Source organism: Salvelinus sp. IW2-2015, linkage group LG13, assembly GCF_002910315.2.
Source record: "Salvelinus sp. IW2-2015 linkage group LG13, ASM291031v2, whole genome shotgun sequence".
Taxonomy (NCBI): Eukaryota; Metazoa; Chordata; class Actinopteri; order Salmoniformes; family Salmonidae; genus Salvelinus; species Salvelinus sp. IW2-2015.
The window spans coordinates 47309283-47330540 of record NC_036853.1 but is presented as its reverse complement, the minus strand read 5'-3'; the positions used below and the strand labels follow the sequence as shown (position 1 = coordinate 47330540).

Sequence of the window (21258 nt, the reverse complement as noted above, 5' to 3'; positions counted from 1 at the left end):
ACAGTGCAATCCGTTTTGTCACCAAAGCCCCATATACTACCCATCACTGCGACCTGTATGCTCTCGTTGGCTGGTCCTCGCCAAACCCAATGGCTCCAGGTCATCTATAAGTCTTTGCTAGGTAAAAACCCAGCCTTATCTCAGCTCACTGGTCACCATAGCAGCACCCACCCGTAGCACGCGCTTCAGCGGGTATATTTCACTGGTCACCCCCAATGCCAATTCCGCCTTTGAACGCCATTCCTTCCAGTTCTCTGCTGCCAATGACTGGAACTAATTGCAAATGTCACTGAAGCTGGAGACCCATATCTCCCTCACTAACTTTAAGCACCAGATGTCAGAGCAGCTCACAGATCACTGCACATAGCCTATCTGTAAATAGCCCATCCAACTACCTCATCCCCATACTGTTATTATTTTTTTGCTCCTTTGCACCCCAGTATCTCTACTTGCATATTCATCTTTTGCACATCTATCACTCCAGTGTTTAATTGCTAAATTGTAATTATTTCACCACTATGGCCTATTTACTTACCTCATTTGCACACTGTATATAGACATTTTTTTCCCTCTATTGTGTTATTGACTGTATGTTTGTTTATTCCATGTGTAACTCTCTGTTGTTTGTGTCGCACTGCTTTTCTTTATCTTTGCCAGGTCGCAGTTGTAAATGAGAACTTGTTCTCAACTAGCCGACCTGGTTAAATAAAAGYTGAAATTAAAAATTWAAAAACGTTTCACAATTCCTAACWTTTAATCCCAGTAAATATTCACTGTTTTAGGTCAGTTAGGATCACCACTTTATTTTAATKATGTAAAATGTCAGAATAATAGTGGAGAAATCTTTTATTTATTTCATCACATTCCCAGTGGGTCAGAAGTTTACATACACTRAATTAGTATTTGGTAGCATTGCCTATAAATTGTTTAACTTGGGTCAAACGTTTTGGGTAGCCTTCKACAAGCTTCCCACAATAAGTTGGGTGAATTTTGTCCCATTCCTCCTGACATAGCTGGTGTAACCGAGTCAGGTTTGTGTGCCTCCTGCTGAAACGCTTTTTCAGTTCTGCCCACAAATTCCTATGGGATTGAAGTCAAGGCTTTGTGATGGCCACTCCAATACCTTGACTTTGTTGTCCTTAAGCCATTTTGCCACAACTTTGGAAGTATGCTTGGGTCATTGTCCACTTGGAAGACCCATTTGCGACCAAGCTTTAACTTCCTGACTGATGTCTTGAGATGTTGCTTCAATATATCCACATAATTGTCTCATGATGTCATCTATTTTGTGAAGTGCACCAGTCCCTCCTGCAGCAAAGCACCCCCACAACATGATGCTGCCACCCCCGTGCTTCACGGTTGGGATGGTGTTCTTCGGCTTGCAAGCTCCCCCTTTTTCCTCCAAACTAACGATGGTCATTATGGCCAAACAGTTCTATTTTTGTTTCATCAGACCAGAGGACATTTCTCAAAAAAATATTATCTTTGTCCCCATGTGCAGTTGCAAACTGTAGTCTGGATTTTTATGGCGGTTTTGGAGCCGTGGCTTCTTCCTTGCTGAGCGGCCTTTCAGGTTATGTTGACATAGGACTCGTTCTGTGGATACAGATACTTTTGTACCGGTTTCCTCCTCTTCACAAGGTCTTTTGCTGTTGTTCTGGGATTGATTAGCACTTTTCGCACCAAAGTACATTCATCTCTAGGAGACAGAACGAGTCTCCTTCCTGAGCGGATGACGGCTGCGTGGTCCCATGGTGTTTATACTTGCGTACTATTGTTTGTACAGATGAACGTGGTACCTTCGAAGCTTGGAAATTGCTCCCAAGGATGAACCAGACTTGTGGAGGTCAACATTTTATTCTGAGGTCTTGGCTGATTTCTTTTGATTTCCCATGATGTCAAGCAATGAGCACTGAGTTTGAAGGTGCATCCACAGATACACCTCCAATTTGACGTCAATTAGCCTATCAGAAGCTTCTAAAGCCATGACATCATTTTCTGGAATTTTCCAAGCTGTTAAAAGGCACAGTCACTTAGTGTATTGTAAACTTCTGACCCACTAGAATTGTGATACAGTGAACAAGTGAAATAATCTGTCTGTAAACAATTGTTGGAAAAAATACTTGTCATGCACAAAGTAGATGTCCTACCTACTTGCTAAAACTATAGTTAACAAGAAATGTGTTGGTTGAAAAAAATGTTTTAATGACTCCAACCTAAGTGTATGTAAACTTCGACTTAACTAAGTTTGTCCCAATACGTTGGTCCCATAAAAGGGAGGGTATGTACAAAAAGTGCTGTATTTCTAAACCTTTCCCTCGATATGGATGAAAATACCCTCAAATTAAAGGTGACAGTCTGCACTTAAACCTCAGACATTGTATCATTTCAAATCCAAAGTGCTGGATTACAGAGCCAGAACACACAAAATGTGTTCTGTCCCAATACTTTTGGAGCTCACTGTATACAATGTAGAACAAACATGTCATTGACAAACTCATTTTATTGATCAGATACGTGTGATGTAACTGTTGCCAAAATATGACCTAACATACACTGAGTGTCCAAAACATTAGGAACACCTTCCTAATATTGAGTTGCACCCCTTTTGGACTCTCCAAGATGTCGAAGCATTCCACAGGGATTGCTGGCCTATGTTGACTTCAATGCTTCCCACAGTTGTGTCAAGTTGACTAGATGTCCTTTGGGTGGTGGATAATTCTTGATAGACATTGGAAACTGTTGAGTGTGAATAACCCAGCAGCGTTGCAGTTCTTGACACAAAACAGTGCGCTTGGCACCTACTACCATACCCCGTTCAAAGGCACTTAAATCTTTTGTCTTGCCCATTCACCCTCTGAAACGGCAGTGGCACACAATCCATGTCTCAATTGTCTCAAGACTTGAAAATCATTAATTACCCTGTCTCCTCCCCTTCATCTACTCTGATTGAAGGGGATCTAGCAAGTGACATCAATAAGGGATCATAGTTTTCACCTGGTCAGTCTGTTATGGAAAGAGCAGGTGTTCCTAATGTTTTGTACGCTGTGTAAATATGCTGTCTCTATCACACAATGTCTGTATGCAATAGTCTACCCTGGAATATTCAACACTGAAATCTATCTGCAGACAACAATGAAAATGCATCTTTGTCTTTAATGCWGAGWTTGAGCTAAACYTCKGAAATTATCGAYTGGAATGGTTACTTTCTATGTTATASAGTGGAATGGTTTTTCTCCTGGTGTATCCTGAGGTAGCTCCTCTCTGAGAACCTTTTCCCGCAGTGCGTACAGGCGAACGGCTTCTCTCCCGTGTGGACCTTCAGGTGCATCTTCAGGTGGTCCTGGCGGGAGAACCTCTTCTCACACTGGGGGCAGCTGTAGGGTTTCTCCCCTGTGTGGATCCTCTGGTGCCTCTTCAGGTCACCAGCCTGGGCAAAGTGCATGTGACACTGGGTACAACTGAAGGGTCTCTCCCCCGTGTGGAACCTCTGGTGGATCTCTACCTTCTGGGTGCAGCTGAAGCCTTTGTTACAGAACATGCAGAGGWACCGTTTACCCTTACTACTGCCTGATGTTTCTCCCCCTCCCTGAGCCTGGGCTCTTGCCCTGTAGAAAAGGAAGCGGCCGTGTGAATCGGAAGGCCCCATCGACGTGGACACTGGGTCGCGATCCCTGAACACGTGTAAAGGAGAATGGGTAGAGCCATTTGGATTTGTCTCTAACCTTTCCCTGTAATTTAAGAAATCTCTGCCCTGTGAGTGTCCATCTCCTAGGTGATTATCTGCATTCCATGTGGGAGGAACGTCACCCTCCACTTTTGTAGTCACTTCATCTATGACCAGACCCTCCCCTTTCTCATCTAGGCGCCCTTCAGAGTATACACTACTACTGTACTGGTTCCAGTCCCGTCTAGACAGATCAGTCTGTGTCTCTAAACCCAAGGGCATGTTTCCAGGGTCCATCTCTGTAGTGTAAGAACAAGACAGAGCATCACCGCCAGTGGCTAACGTGTCACCATCTCCATGGGAATGAACCGTCCTTTGGCTATGTTGAAATACCGGTAAATACTCTGAGCCAGGAGCAGGAGGACAGCCCAGTGGCCCCAGCCCCAGTCTCTCTGGGTCTGATCTGTGGTCAGATCCTGTGTGTAACAGCCTTTGTGTTACAGTTAAAGTCTTGATGTCTGTCTCTGACTTGAGGACMGCATTCGGCGTTCCACTGACCTCCGCGATTCTGCTTCGGGTCCAGAGTTGCGCTGGGGCAATGGTATGGTTTACCGTGGCTACAGGGGGCGCTCCAGCTGCTTCTCCAGTCTGGATGTCCCTGCTGTGCCCTCGGTCCTCCTCTCCTTCAGACCTCTCCTGCTTGACCAGAGACAATCCTTCAGGAACTGCAGCCTCTGCATCTGCAGACTGACACAATAAGAGAGGAAGTTATTACCGGTACATGAGTAGAATTGGATAACAATGTCGTAGGGAAGTCTCACAAGCYCCCCTATGGCAGATAAATCAGGATGTGCATGTAAGCAAGTGAATAGCTGAGGGGAGCCTTCCTGAAATATCCCCCGAGATCCAGCAATACATTTTTGTCCTTTCTAATGGGTATTTGTTTTTTTGATTTAAGGCCATACATGCCGCTGTGTTAGTTCCTGTTGTACCTTTGAGAGGACATTCTGGGCTTTTCAATGATATCACGTGTGGGTGTGTCACCATCATTTTTTCTTTATGGTTCTTCAAAATGGCTACCATTACAATTAACACATTTTATGGTAAGTGTGTGTAATTTTTGTGAGTTTAATATTCAAATTGTTTCTYATAGYTAWWTARCTAAGGAATAGTTTGAGTTTATGGCAGTTTAATCATTTTTTCATTATTAAATAAGATCTAAATAGTTCATATTTACTACCATTTACTAATGGCCACTACAGTGCACATACTATAGAAATCTATAGATATTTTTTTCACCCTAAACTCTTTTGTGATGCAAAAATATGAATAATTCCCTAAACTTTTTGTGCTGGGTTTCGTGAATAGCTGAGGAGAGCCTTTCTGAAAATAAACTGGCCACATTTGATTTACAAAGTAACACATTTTTTCTGCAACACTATTACACTAACCTCTATCATGATAACGTGCTGGGTTGAGATTCCACTCCCCTCATCAACAGTGATTGATTGGTCATCTCTCCACGCYTTGTGTCCCGCTGGCTTCACAAAGCTCCTGTGGCCTCTAGTGAGATGTCCTTCACCTGAGAGAGTGATTGGGGGAAAAGAGGTGGTAAGGTGAGCTACTGMCAATGCTCAACAGTATATTTATTGACACTGTCTAGAATTGGCTAGGATATAAGGTAACACTTGTCATAACGTCTTGATATACTATTTATTAATTGATGTATCACATTGTTTTCATTAAGTAAATAATAGGAAATGCAGTAAATAAAGAATCTGGTTAGAATATGATTGTGTCTGCGTGCAAGATAGCTAAGCAATGCGGGGACAGGGTTGGGGAGTAACAGATTACATTTAACTGATAAAGAAAACTCTTTACCAGCAAAAATATTATCKGATTAGTTACTTTTGGAAAAACTAGATGATTACTTCTAGGATTACTTTTAAATTCAGAAAGGATGTTTACGAAATACTAAGCGAGTCTGACCACAAGTCAGAGACCACTATGATGGCACACCAAATCCGTTTTCCTGCAATCCTTCAAAGTGCAGGAATAAGTTTATGTAGGCTATAGTGCAAGCTACTGTATGTCTTCCAATGGTGCAACTTCTGTCGGCATCAAAGATTATACAAACAACGTGGATAAATCCTTGGAGGTAAGGACGACAAGGGAAATGAATAGTACTGCAATGGAGCGCTGCCGTTTTCTCCTGACCAATTCAGCTATTTTTGCGTGGTTTTTGCGCTGATCTTAGAGCTGCAATATGTACCTTTTTGGGCGGCTCAACCAAATTCAGGACATACTGCTAACCCCGGAACAGGCCCTAATCCCCAAGARTTGGAAAAGACTGCTTAAGAGAGAAATAATCTGCCACTACTCTCCGTTCTATTGGCGAACAAACTGGACGAGCTCCGTTCAAGACTATCCTATCAACGGGACCTGAAGAACTGTAATATCCTATGTTTCTCGGATTCGTGGCTGAACAAGTATGGTTTTTCTATGCATCGTCAAGATCGCACAGAAGCGTCGGGTAAGGTTAGGGGGGAGGGGTGTGTTAACAACAGCTGGTGTGGAATCTCTAATAATAAGGAAGTCTCAAGTTTCTGCTCGCTCAAGATAAAATACCTCATGATAAACTGTAGGCCATARTATTTACCAAGAMAGTTTATCTATATTTCCCTAGCTGWTTATTTACCACCACAAACCYAAGCTGGTACTAAGACCGCTAAGACAAGCTGTATAGGGCCATAAGCAAACAAGAAAATGCTCATCCAGAYYCGGCGCTTCTAGTGGCCAGTGATTTTAATGTAGGGAAAGTGAAATCCATTTCTACCAGCAAGTCACCTGAGCAACCAAAGGAGAAAACTCTAGATCACCTTTACTCCACAACACAGAAATGTATACAAATCTCTCCCTCGCCCTTCATTTGGAAAATCTGACCATAACTCTATCCTCCGGATTCCTGCTTACAAGAAAAACTCAAACAGGGAGTACAAGTGACGCGCTCAATAAGGAAGTGGTCCYATGAAGCGGATGCTAAGCTACAGGACTGTTTTGCTAGCACAGACTGGAATATGTTCTGGGATTCATCAAATGTCATTGATGAGTTTACCACAGTCACCGGCTTCATTAATAAGTCTGGGATGATGTGAGCCCTGTTCACGACTGTGTTGGTGTGTGTGGACCATAATAGATCCTTAGTGATGTGGACACTGAGGAATGAAGCTCTCGACCTGCTCCACTACAGCCCTGTCGATGTGAATGGGGGCGTGCTCGGCCCTCCATTTCCTGTAGTTCACGATCAGTCCCTATAGGCTGTTTCATCGGTGATCAGGCCTACCAACGTTGTGCTGTCAGCAAACTTGATGATAGTGTTGGAGTCGTGCGCGGCCAATAACATCTGCTAAACACGTGTATGTGACCCAATAAAATGTGATTTTAAGTGCATCGACAACGTCGTCCCCACCTATCCCAACCATTAGCCATGGATTACAGGCAACATCTGCATCGAGCTAAAGGCTAGAGCTGCTGCTTTCAAGGAGTGGGACACTKATTTTTATGTCTTATTCTTACCCGTATTTTTTMAAACTGCACTGTTGGTTAGGGGCTCGTAAGTAAGCATTTCACTGTAAGGTCTACCTACACCTGTTGTATTCGGCACATGTGACCTAATAAAATTTGATTTGATATAATCCGGACGCATATAAGAAATCCCGCTAAGACCTCCGAGCCATCAAACAGGCAAAGCATCAATACAGAACTAGTATCGAATCCTACTGCGCCGGCTCCGACGCTCGTCGGATGTAGCAGGGCTTGCAAACTATCACGTATTACAAAGGGAAACCCTGCCGCAAGCTGCCCAGTGACGTAGGGCCTACAAGACAAGCAAAATGTCTTCTATGCTCGCAACACTGAACCATGCATGACAGCACCAATTGTTCCCGGACAACTGTGTGATCACACTCTCCGTAGCCGATGTGGGTAAGACCTTTTTAACTGGTTAACTTTCACAAGGCCACAGAGCCAGATGGATTACCAGGACGCGTACTTAGAGCATCCGCTGACCAGCTGCCAAGTGTCTTCACTGACGTTTTCAACCTCTCCCTGACCCAGTCTGTAATACCTACATGTTTCAAGCAGACCACCTTAGTCCGTGTGTCAAAGAACTCCKGGTAACCTGTCTAAATGACTATCGCACCGTAGCACTTACATCTGTAGCCATGAAATGCTTTGAAAGACTGGTCATGGCTCAACACCATCATCCCAGACACCCTGGACCCATTCCAATTTGCATACTGCCCCGACAGATACACAGATGACGCAATCTCTATTGCACTCCACACTGCCCTCTCCCATCTGGACAAGAGGAAAACCTATGTGAGAATGCTGTTCATTGACTAAACCTCAGCGTTCAACACCATAGTGCCCTCCAAGCTCATCACTAAGCTAAGGACCCTGGGACTGAACACCTCCCTCTGCAACTGGATCCTGGAATTCCTGACGGGCCACCCTCAGGTGGTGAGGGCAGGCCACAACACATCTGCCACACTGACCCTCAACACGGGGGCCCCTCAGGGACTCCAACACTATCATCAAGTTTGCTGACAGCACAATGTTGGTAGGCCTGATCACCGACAATGATGAAACAGCCTATAGGGAGGTCAGAGACCTGGCAGTATGGTGCCAGGACAACAACCTCTCCCTCAACATCAGCAAGACAAAGGAGCTGATTGTGGACTACAGAAAAATGGAGGGCAGAGCACGCCCCCATTCACTTTGACGGGTCTGTAGTGGAGCAGGTCGAGAGCTTCWTTCCTCAGTGTCCACATCACTAAGGATCTATCATGGTCCACACACACCAACACAGCTGTGAAGAGTGCACGTCAACGCCTGTTCCCCTTCAGGAGGCTGAAAAGATTCTACAGCTGCACGACTGACAGCARCTTGACTGGCTGCATCACCGCTTGGTATGGCTACAGCTTGGTATCCAACTGCAAGGCACTACAGAGGGTAGTGCGTACGGCCCAATACATCACTCGGGCCAAGCTCCCTGCCATCCAGGAACTCTATACCAGGCAGGAAGGCCCTAAAAATGGTCAAAGACTCCAGCCACCCAAGTCATCGACTGTTCTCTTGGCTACCGCACGGCAAGCGGTAACGATGCACCTAGTCTGGAACCAACAGGACCCTGAACAGCTTCTACCCTCAAGCCATAAGATTGCTAAATAGTTAATCCGGGTAGCTATTTGGTTAACTATTTAAAACTATCTGCATTGACCCTTTTTGCACTAACTTTTTGGACTCCTCATATACACTGCTGCTACTCCTTATTATCCATCCTGTTGCCTAGTCACGTTATTCCTAGTTATATGTACATATCTACCTCAATTACTTTGTACCCCTGCACATCGGCTCGGTACTTGTAGCCATTGTATATAGTGAAGTTATTGTTACTCATTATGTATTTTATTAGGACTTTTCTATTATTTCTCTCTGTATTGTTGGGAAGGGCCCGTGAGAAAGCATTTCACTGTTAGTCTACACATGTTGTTTACGAAACATGTGACAAATTAAATTGGATTTGATTTGACAGCAGTGGTGTAGCCTACGGGCAACACTTAGGCTTATTATTGATGTCTACATAGCAATGTGATTCACACCTCTGCTGTGGTAGTTGTGGATGGCTGTTCACAAATGTATAGGTGTATTTTACCCCAATAATGGTTGAATTGAAGAAGTGTAGGCTAAGCTGCCTATCAATCATTGTTTATGCGACCTGTGGACAGCCAGTGAAAAATGCGCTCTTGCAACAGCTGCATAATGCGGATCCCAGCCTATGGAATAAAAGTTTGARGGAGTTCCTCCCTTGTAAACTACTCCGTGGTATTGTGATCCACTAATACTGACAAAAACGAGTTTAATATAAGAAGACCACGAGTGGGTATTTTATTGCTCAATCTAATTCAGGCTGGTTAAAGAGATAAAGTGTCACCCATAGAGATCCTATTAAAAAGTATTATAATTCCTAATTCTATGGTGTCACCAACAAATACTTAAACATTAGCCCTATAACAAATGCAGCATATGGCATACATTTTTCATGTCATGAAGGCCCTAAAAATGGTCAAAGACTCCAGCCACCCAAGTCATCGACTGTTCTCTTGGCTACCGCACGGCAAGCGGTAACGATGCACCTAGTCCCGTGTGGCTCAGTTGGTAGAGCATGGCGCTTGCAACGCCAGGGTTGTGGGTTCATTCCCCACGGGGGGACCAGAATGAATATGTATGAACATTCCAATTTGTAAGTCGCTCTGGATAAGAGCGTCTGCTAAATGACTTAAATGTAATGCCAATAGCACTTTTTGGTACAGCTCAAAGTATGCCATTCAATGAGCAGCATTTCTTTTTTAAACATTGTTTTGAAGCAATGAGCCCTCCATGACAAAAACAGAATAGGCTAATGAGTCCTTCATTTTTGGGTAAAACCATTAGACTTTGGTTTTTAATATAAATATACACTGAGTGTACAAAACATTAAGAACACCTGCTCTGTCTATGATAGACTGACCAGGTGAAAGCTATGATCCCTTACTGATGTCACTTATTKAATCCACTTCAATCAYTGTAGGAGAAMAATGATTTTTAAGCGTTGTGACATYGATTGTGTGTGTGAGCCATTCAGAGGTTGAATGGGCAAGACGACATATTTAAGTGCATTTGAACAGGGTATMGTAGTAGGTGCCAGGCGCACCGGTTTGCGTCAAGACCTGCGACGCTGCAGGATTTGACATGTTTGAACCACCACCCAAACACGTTTGGGGAGCATTGGAGTCAACATGGGCCAGCATCCCTGCGGAACCCTTTCGACACCTTGTAAAGTCCATGCACCGACGAATTGAAACTGTTCTGATGAGAGGGTCGTTAGTGTTTTGTACACTCACTGTATATGAAAGCCACGCAGCCTCTGCCTTTTGCAAAATGTACCTCTTTCTATTCCTCTGTATCGGTCGACGATCTTGACACTTCTGGGACGACTGGCGAAGACGCGCTCCCGTGKCACCTTCAGTTCCAGTAGCTGTAGTTTCCTCCGCAATGCCCTGTTTTCTTTCTGGCTTTGAGTTATTTCCAAACGAAGCACTGCATAGTCGTCATCTACGAGTTTACAGAGCTCTGTCACTGCTGCATTCGCTAGCACCTCCATGACGGAGGCTATTTGAGTGTGAAAACCCATACAGTTAGCCATTGTTAGCAGCTAGCTAGCCTTACCTGGAACACCTATCAAGTCCTGTCTCTAAAGCGAATTAAACACTAAATAAGGTAAGTATAGGATGCTGTGCAGTTAAATGAGTACCAGTGTTTAATAAACTTCTAAATAAAAAACGCTAACGTGGAACTTGCTTGGTCACTGTTTACTTCCGTTTACACTGAAGAGCAAGGATCTTGTTCGCTGACGTCATAGCTCAAAGGGTGTGGTTAAATGAAAACGMGTACTGCTTATTAGTCGCCTATTCATGATCACTATATTTCAAGCTGAGAGTAGACTTGTTTAGAAAGGACAGTGTGTTAGCAAGAATAGAGTACAAAATAATGACTTTATTCCAATCAATCACCTCAGTAAGGTAAATATTAAACTGTCCTTGTTCTAGCCTAAGTTCACAAGGTTAATGCGGGGTATTAATTGCCCTCTTACCAAGACACCCTGCATACATATCAAGCCACACCACTACGATTTCTCCCCTTGGTGGACACTCCTATGTCTGATAAGGCTAGTCAGGTAGAAGTTATTTTAAAATAGTTTGCACTTGATGGGCCTCTCCTTGTTGTGAACAGTCTGGTGCGTGTTCTCATGAGCCGGCTTGTCTGCGTCCGTCCTAATACTCTGCSTCCCATGTGACCAAATGACAGCAGAGGACGTCGCCTGACCTCCCTCCTTGAGCCATTGTTTGGGTGTTGATGGGATTACGCGCTGTGTTATAGGCTAGGTACCTCTTGTGGCGAATGTCCATCCTAACCCTGTCTGTATTTGCGGGGTAACTGAGGAAGGCTAGACCCAGGTCCAGGCTTTCTATGAACCCATTCACCAGGCATTAGACAAGACCCTGAAGGAGAAGACAGACTACCACCAGGGGGTTCTCCCACCACTCTCTGTGAAGGCTGAAGCCCAGGAAGACCTGCATTGTTCATCATGGACACTGTGGTGTTTGTATCATAGGAACAGGAGGGTCTATCTCTATCAGCCCCAGGCCCTGCACTGAGACTGTGAAGAGAAGGGTCTGGGCTGCAGACTGGATCCCTGACTGGAGGCTCCGTCTCGCTGATGACCACCAGGACTGAGGTTGTTCAGTCCACCTGTCCATTGGTTGTGTTCTATGTAGTGGTTGTGGAGTCTCTGTCCCCCGTGGTTGGGTCCTGGTTCCGACTGGGGAAGGAAGAGTGACGGCTCCTGATCCGGGGAACCCTCAGAGGTCCAGTCTCTCCAACCAGTAACACCGGATATAAGCAGATCTTCATGGACTGGAGACTGCAAACAAGGATTATACAYWAKATTKTTTGCTGTACACACAGAAACATGACATGTTATAAAATGCTAACCACAGTCAAGTCCATCTAACACTGATTCAAGTACCTAACAATARGGAGCCATTGGATTTTTTTTATTTAAGTCCGAACTCAGTCTCTGCAATGATACAAAAATAACCAAGTCAGTCAGCACAGAGTCAATTTAGTATTTAATTTAAATAGCATAACAATCACATTTATTGCACAAAATGATACGTGACAAGTAGAATACCTTTTCTGTAAATATCAATCCAAGTTACTAATAAAGCCCTTCTTACATCAGCTGATGTCACAAAGTGCTGTACAGAAACCCAGCCTAAACCCCCAAACAATGCAGGTGTAGAAGCACGGTGGCTAGGAAAAACTCCCTAGAAAGGCCAGAACCTAGGGAGGAACCAGGCTATGGGAGGTGGCCAGTCCTCTTCTGGCTGTGCCGAAGAGGAAGATAATATGTTGGCCATGTATTGATAGAAAATCACTGTAGAAAAATAGATGAAAAAATAAGTCATTTCTCTATTGCCACAAGAGGTCTTAGAAAGGGTCAGATATTAAATGGAGGCAAGATATGGTACCTATAAATATGGTACCTTKACWTTGATAAAAGTAACTATAYAATACTTTGGAAATGGTTCAACACTACATTACACACAGCTTCAATACTTCATGAATTAAGGCACTATCATTATCTCACTATAAAACACCTAAAGACACYAAGTTTGTCACTCTTCATCAGTGAAGCATTTTTACAGACACCATCACCATATCATCTACTCTGCCTCATCATACTCATTCTTTCCTCAGTTCACCTCATCCAGTTCCCGATACATCCAAAACCAACAGAATTAACTACAAATTAACTAGTACTACATTATATATTAATATACTCTATACATGGGCTGTGTGCATTTTCTGCTGGTGTATCCTGAGAGAGCTCCTCTCTGAGAACCTCTTCCCYCAGTGCATACAGGCAAACGGCCTCTCCCCCGTGTGGACCTTCAGGTGCATCTTCAGCTGGTGCTGGCGGGAGAATCTCTTCTCACACTGGGGGCAGCTGTAGGGTTTCTCCCCTGTGTGGACTCTCTGGTGCCTCTTCAGGTTGGAGGATTGAGAGAAACTGGCCCGGCACAGCTGGCAGCCAAATGGTTTCTCCCCCGTGTGCATCCTCTGGTGGATCTCCATCTGTTTGGGGAAACTGAAGGCTTTCCCACAGAACGAACACGGGAAGCGCTTCTCTTTGCCACTGGATCTACTGATAGCATTACTACTACTGTCATTTGTCAATGGGCTTGTGTTGCCATTTAGTGTTGAGGCACTGGCATTGTCTGAGGTKTGGTTTAACAGSAGAGTGTGAGGAGGACGAAGGCCAGGGAGTGTCGGTGTTGTCGCAGGGTCCATGTTCCAGTTGATAGATCCTATAGGTGCTGCCTTCAGCCTGCATTCTGTTAGGTGGTTAAGCTGAGGTGCCATCTGTCTTTCTGAATCACAACTATAGGAGCAGGACGGAGAATAGCTAGCCAAGTCTATGTCTGTTCTCATACGGACACCTCCCCGTCCCCGCGGACCAAATCTACGCCTCGCCCTGGTGTSAGCCAGTCTGTTGTCATGGAGACTAAGTTCGGATGTTTTGTGTTCAACTGTCGGTTTCTGGTTGTGTTGAACACTGTTGTTCCCTAGCCCAGAGTTGAGGACYCTGTCCAATCCACTGGCCGCCACTATGTCGCCTCTGGTCCAGACCAGCTTGTTGATGTCATTCCCTGGGCCCTTGGCTGTTTCCGTCTGGGTCTGAGAATCCAAGATAGTCACCCAGTCTCCACTGTTAGCCTCCAGCCAATCACCTACAGGAAGAGGTTACAAAWTAGACTTTACAAACATGGCAGAGAACTCAGGTCCAAAATMATTGGCWCCTCTGATAACGCAAAAACCGGGATCAGCAAAATASCCCCATAACATCAAAGATCCACCACCATATTTTACGGTAGGTATGAGGTACWTTTTTGCATATGCTTCCATTTWYAAAKWTTTCGACACCAAATCCACCACTGGTGTACATGGCCTAATAGCTTTATTTTCAAGTCACCTGACCGTAGCACAAGCCTGAAGTTTGATAAACTGCATTGGCACTTGGATTMAAACCGGTGCTATGAGGAGGAACGAGCGTMGTGTTGGAGTGACGTTAGCTGGCTGAAAAAAATGGGCTATATGCATATCTCCCTTACCTTGCTCCCCCATCTTTAGTCCACTCAGCAGGTCAATGCTCTCTGGTCCATCCTCTATTGTCTCCTCTTTGACCAGCAGCAGATCAGGCTTCCCATCCTCCATGTCTACTGACTGTTAGAGATACAGAGTGAGAGGATGTTGATTCAAGAAATTTGATATGAGCACCCTGCTATGGACATCTTCTGATTGGGAAATGAGGGATTGTTATGAGTACTATGCAAACATGTTAGTTAATTTGATTACGTGACATTCTTTTAATGGTTTAATAATTCAAAGGCATGGTCCCATACTTRAGACAAAATTAATCAAGACCCGTATRCACAAAAAGTCTGAGTAGGAGGGCTGATCTTTCCATATAATACGGGCCCTGACGTAATAACATTCAGACAGTAGTTTACAGTGGGCTCACCTCAGTGAGACTGTGTGTGGTCCTGTGCTGCTCAGCTGGTTCCTCTGTGGGTTCAGGAGGAGGTGTAGTCTGGTTGTCCTCCATGACCATGGTCCCCTCAGGGTTCCCCAGACCCTCCTCACACCCCTCCTCCTTCACCAGCAGCCCCTCTGGACCCTCCTCCTCCTGGAAGAGACAGGTGATACAGATTACACTCCTTCAGGTACATACACACAGATAATAAACACATTCAACATGGAGTGTTTACCCATCCCCACTACCTTTTGAGTACTAAACTGTAGTTACAAAAMGGCTTCATTGTTGTAAAATCCATCATGGTGGACATGTGGGTAAATATGAGTCAACTATTAGAACCTCTTCTCGCAGTGGGTACTGGCCAAACTGCATTTCTCCCCTGTGCGGACCCTCTCGTGCCTCTTGAGGCTACCAGCCTCAGCAAAGCGCATGTGACACTGGGTACAGCTGAAGGGTTTCTCCCCTGTGTGGACCCTCTGGTGGATCTCCACCTTCTGGAGGCAGCTGAAGCCTTTGCTACAGAACATGCAGAGGAACCGTTTCTCTTTACTATTGCCTGATGTGGTTCCCCCTGCCTGAGCCTGGGTTCTTGCARTTGAGTTCAATACTTGGTCGAAAAAGACACTGATGTGGACATTGGMTCGCGATCCTTGAGCGTGTGTAAAYGGGAATGGGTCGCGACATTTAGATTTGTCTCAACTTTACCTGTAATCTYAGAAATCTCGGCCCTGTAAGTATCCGTCTCCTAGGCGACTATCTGAATTCCATGTGGGAGGAATGTCGCCCTCCACTTTCAGTCACTTCATTTACGACCAGACCCTCGCCTATACTCTACTACTGTACTGGTTCCAGAACCCTCTGAACAGATCAGTCTGTGTCTCTAAACCAGATGTGAGACTAAGTCACTATTATTCGAGTCACAAGCAAGTCACAACCTGAGAGTTTCACATGCTAACGTTTTAACATTTGTGGCACAAATCCCATTCAWGTCATGGGACAGATATTAGCTTTTTTCACGCATCATGTTCACATCATCTATAAGTGACTTTGTTGAGCTTTACAATCGTATGAGATACTTTTGGATGATTTGGACATGATGCGTGAAAAATGCTAATATCGGTGGCCTGTTTAAATGTTGAAAGTCTATACACATAAATACCCCACCAATGTGGACTAGAGGCCACAAGCTTATTTTTGGAACAACGCCCTATAGAGTCTTGGCCTAGCTCCTCATGTACCAGTAACCTAGCAGAGCTGTTACTCCCAAATAACTTTTATGTTTAGAAGTTACTTTTTCCAACAAACCAAAGGAACCACTATGGGGAGTACGATGGCACCCAATTATGCCAATCTTTATATGGGAAGCTTAGAGCAGTGGTTCACAACCAGGGGTACTAGGACCCCAGGGGGTACTTGGCCTATCCACAGGGGGTACTTGGCCTATCCACAGGGAGTTAACTTGGCCTATCCACAGGGAGTTAACTTGGCCTATCCACAGGGAGTTACTTGGCCTATCCACAGGGAGTTACTTGGCCTATCCACAGGGAGTTACTTGGCCTATCCACAGGGGGTACTTGGCCTATCCACAAGGGGTACTTGGCCTATCCACAAGGGGTACTTGGCCTATCCACAAGGGGTACGAGAAGACTCATGAGACTATAGACTAACTGGTAAAATGCACACAAGGTGGTACTTCAGGGGTTCTCCGAGCAGAACAAAATTCAGTTAGTGGTACACCAACTGAAAAAGTTTGGGAATCACTGGCTTAGAGCATGATCACATTCCCAACCCTGAGTAAAATCCCTTTCTATCCGTGATCAAACTATATCAACATTATATAGATGATATTGGTATTATTTGACGGGACTCCCAATGAACTTGAGATGTTCCATGAGTTTCTTAATAAGTCAAATGATCATCTTCATTTCACTGTGGACTTTGGTTACTCTAGTGTCAGCTTCCTTGACATTCAGATCACTAAAGAAAATMACACACTCGTCACCGATCTCTAAAGATAAGTCTCCCCATCAGTCAGTTTAAAACCATAACAGTCTAAGCCCTGTCTAATCCGGGAAGGGAGGGATTCTACTAAGCTATATGGAATTGTTTTAAGAAGGGCATACCAAGGATCATTTTACTATTTGATTTTGAATTTTAAGTATCCCGCAAAAATCTTAAATGATTTGATGAACAAACAAAAAAATGTGGAGCCTTACTGCTATTAGCCCARACAAACYCATTGAATAAGAGATTCACTACATTGTACAACAGTTCTAAAGGAAATTAGTTCTGAAGTGTCTGTCCTATATCTGAGAGATATAAGAAAGATCGGGAAACATTTTTGTTTTTACATGTATTTAACCCCTTATTTTTGTCACCAAACAGTCTCCATATATACTGCCATTCACTTTTTCAACTGGTACTGGGGGACCTTCAGACGGGTCCAATACCTTCAGACGGGTCTTGAGYCCTGTKGGCGTCCTAGAGCAAAACACATGAGACTTCCACCTTTCCACTAAGGGGTCATATTAGTGTGTAGCCTAAACGTTTGGCCCCTACAGACAGAAATTGACAGATTGGCTGTACCGACTTCAGACGAGTCCCAAGATGCTTGTGTTGAGTCTAGTTAGGCTCGAGTCCAAGTCATGTGACTRGAGTCCACAGCTGCTCTAAACCAAAAGATATGTTGTCAGGGTCCATCTCTGTAGCCTAAGAACAAGACAGATCATCACTGGTCACCATCCCCACGGGAATGAACTGTCCTCTGGCTCTGGATGACAGCCTAGTCTCCCCAGCCCCCAGTCTCTCTGGGTCTGATCTGTGGTCAGATCCTTTAAGTAAGAGCCTGTGTGTTAGTTAGTCTTGGTGTCTGTCTCTGATTTGAGGATGGTGTTCCACTGACCTCCATGATACTGCGTTGGGTCCTGGGCTGCACTGGGGCGGTTGTGGGGTCCTCCGTGGCTGCAGGGGGCTCTCCTGCCGCACCAGTCTGGACGTCTCCGCTGTGCTGTGGGTCCTCCTCTTCAGTCATCTCCTGCTTGACCCCAGGACCTGTAGCCTCWGCATCTGCAGACTGACACAAGAAGAGAGGAGGTTATTACGGGTACATGAGTTGTATTGGATAACAATGTCGTAGTGATGTCTCACAAGCTCCCCTATGGAAGATAAATGAGGATGCACAAGTATGAAAGTGAATAGCTGAGGGGAGCTTTTCTGAAATAAACTGGCCACATTTGATGTACTGTAATTTTAATGTAACAATATTCCACTAACCTCTATCATGATAACGTGCTGGGTTGAGGTTCCCCTSCCCTCATCAACAGTGATTGGTTTGTCATCTCTCCATGTATTGTGTCCTGCTGGCTTCACAAAGCTCCTGTGGCCTCCAGTGAGATGTCCTTCACCTGAGAGAGTGATTGGGGGGAAAGAAAAAGAGGTGGTTAGGTAAGCTACTGTCAATGCTRAACGGTATATTGTACACTATTGACAGTTTTGACAATGTCAAGAATTGGTAAGAATGCAAGGTAACACTTCTCAACTGATTGATATACTATTTATAGATCAATTATGTTCCATGCATCATATTGCTTAAAATGAGTAAATAGGAAATACAGTAAATCAAGAATCTGGTTAGAATAKGATATTGTATCTTTGTGCAAGATAGCTCAGCAATCAGGGTTATTATTGCATACTATCTAAAAACTGACCAAGACCCAATTCTGGTTAACACAAGTTACATGTGTAGAGGGYAACTAGGCGACAGGCAGGCACCCACGCCTTTGCAAAATGTACCTCTTGCCATTCCTCTGTATCCGTCGAGGATGTTGAAAGTACTGGCARGACTGGCGAATACGCGCTCTCGCATTGTCCTCTCTGTGCGTTCCCGTGCCACCTTCAGTTCCAGGAGCTGTAGTTTCCTCCGCAATGCCCTGTTTTCTTTCTGGCTTTGAGAAATTTCCAAACGAAACACTYCATAGTCGTCGTCTACGACTTTACAAATCTCTGCCACGGCTGCATTTGCTAGCACCTCCATGATGGAGGCTATTTGAGTGTGAAAAACCATACCGTTACAGTTAGCCATTGCTAGCTAACGTCAACAACTAGCTAGCTAGACTTACCTAGATAACATATATCAACCAAGTCTTGTCTCCAACGTGAACTAAACACTACCTGGAGTAAATATTTGATGCTCTGTAGTGACATTTGTCATATTTTGGGTTCCAGTGTGTTAAACGTAGAAATAACAAAACCCTAACGTGGAAATTATTGTTATTGTTCACTTCCGTATACTTCTTCTATGGTATTATGGCGGTCCGCAAACATTCATAAGAGGTGCATGCCACCACCTGCTGCGTTCGCCTACTGTTCTGCGTTCGCCTACTGTTCTGGAGTATAAATTCATTACACTTTGTATCTAGATTTCCATCCAATTGGCGACAGATTTTCATGCGAATATTCAAAAATTGCATAAAGAAAATATGCACATTTTCCCACCAGCAGCAGTGTYWTTCCACCAAACTGACTTGTGGATAAAAATCAGTGCGTGATTACTTTTTTTCTTAATTTTTCATTTATCGAATACAAAATGTAATGTTCAATGTGTTTCCATTGCATTTTCAACACTACCATAGATTTGGCACAAAAACTGTCAGCTTCATTAAATAGTACCCTCTAAACACCAGTCTCAACGTCAACAGTGAAGAGGCGACTCCGGGATGCTGGCTTTCTAGGCAGAGTTCCTCTGTCCAGTGTCTGTTGTTCTTTTTTCCATCTTAATCTTTTTCTTTTATTGACCAGTCTGAGATGTGGCTTTTTTTTTTCAACTCTGCCTAGAAGGCCAGCATCCCGGAGTCGCCTCTTCACTGTTGACGTTGAGACTGGTGTTTTGCGGGTACTATTTAATGAAGCTGCCAGTTGAGGACTTGTGAGGCATTTGTTTCCCAAACTAGACACTAATTACTTGTCCTCTTGTTGTGCACCGGGGCCTCACACTTCTCTTTCTATTCTGGTTAGAGCCAGTTTGCGCTGTTCTGTGAAGGAAGCAGTACACAGCGTTGTACGAGATCTTCAGTTTCTGGCATTCTCGCATGGAATAGCCTTCAACTTTTTTTTCTGGCCATTTTGAGCCTGTAATCAAAACCACAAATGCTGATTCTCCAGATACTCAACTAGTCTAAAGATGGACAGTTTATTGCTTCTTTAATCAGTACAACAGTTTTCAGCTGTGCTAACATAATTGCAAAATGGGTTTCTAATGATCAATTAGCCTTTTAAAATGATAAACTTGGATTAGCTAACACAACGTGCCATTGGAAACAGAGGAGTGATGTTGCTGATTGGGCCTCTGTACGCCTATGTAGATATTCCATAAAAATCTTCCGTTTCCAGCTACAATAGTAATTTACAACATTAACAATGTCTACACTGTATTATGATCAATTTGATGTTATTTTAATGGGGGGAAAATGTGCTTTTCTTTCAAAAACAAGGACATTTCTAAGTGACCCCAAACTTTTGAACGGTTTGTATATATTTTTTTGCATTTTAGCTAACACTAATCCTTGTCCCGAACCTTAACCTAGTTATCCTAACTGCTACATCAATTCTCCACGTGATATATAAGACCTAAAAGCCATACATCACATAGGAACAGTTCAAAAGACATCACACTCGCACAGTGGCGGATAAAATTCAACCACACATAGGCCTAACTATTGATTTCAAGACCTCTTGGGAAGTCAGAATTAGTTAGGTAACATAGATAAAATAATGTTTTATTTACTTTCATAATATGCTTATGTGAGATACTTCATTAGAATGTCTCCTTTTGGACTATACTGTTGCACTTGCATTCCTTTCCCTTCTCTGCTAAGGAAAAGTCACTTGGGCCCAGAGAGGGGAGAGGTCAGGCTTTGTCTTTACATGTCTGTGCTATGCAGAATATTCAGAAGGGGGAGGAGGACAGAAGATGGAACATTGTCTTCAATTGTGAATTATCTGTTAAACCATGTGAAGGGATGATTAAGGGGGAACCAATTATCTCTTGGCTCCACAATGTCTGTGCAACAGTCACCCCCTCAGTGAGCTTGTCCAGGAGTGGGGAGAAGAGGGGGTGTATTTGAGATGGGGTATCTAGAGTTGACAATTGTATATGCCATTGGATGAGGTAATGTTTTGGTACTATGAAGTACCAAGACGAGATTAGAACCTCGTCTTAGAGACCAAACTGAACGAAATTTATAGCTAATGCTATCTGGCTATGGATACTCTCTCTCCAAGTAAAAGTCTTTCATTGTGAACTGTTCCTAAGATCTTGTGTTCGTCATGTAAGTTGAGAGAGGTGTAGCTTGGCTATAAAAGATATTGTATTCTCTTATAGGCACTCTCA

General features: G+C 44.0%; 1 protein-coding gene across 1 annotated transcript in view; it reads right to left on the bottom strand.

Annotated features, from left to right (window-relative positions):
- The window catches only part of LOC111971766 (zinc finger protein 585A-like), a 35488-nt gene extending 16336 nt beyond the window's left edge, over window positions 1-19152 (bottom strand). The window contains exons 1-9 of the mRNA XM_070446018.1: window positions 18663-19152; window positions 18144-18274; window positions 17773-17943; window positions 14856-15020; window positions 14446-14557; window positions 13118-14064; window positions 10655-10922; window positions 5119-5249; window positions 3273-4414 (exon numbers count right to left, since the gene is read on the bottom strand). Of these exons, the coding sequence (XP_070302119.1) occupies window positions 3273-4414; window positions 5119-5249; window positions 10655-10922; window positions 13118-14064; window positions 14446-14557; window positions 14856-15020; window positions 17773-17943; window positions 18144-18274; window positions 18663-18951 (3356 nt within the window). The 5' untranslated portion in view covers window positions 18952-19152. The remainder of the gene's footprint in view (window positions 1-3272; window positions 4415-5118; window positions 5250-10654; window positions 10923-13117; window positions 14065-14445; window positions 14558-14855; window positions 15021-17772; window positions 17944-18143; window positions 18275-18662) is intronic.
- Window positions 19153-21258: the final 2106 nt, after the last annotated feature.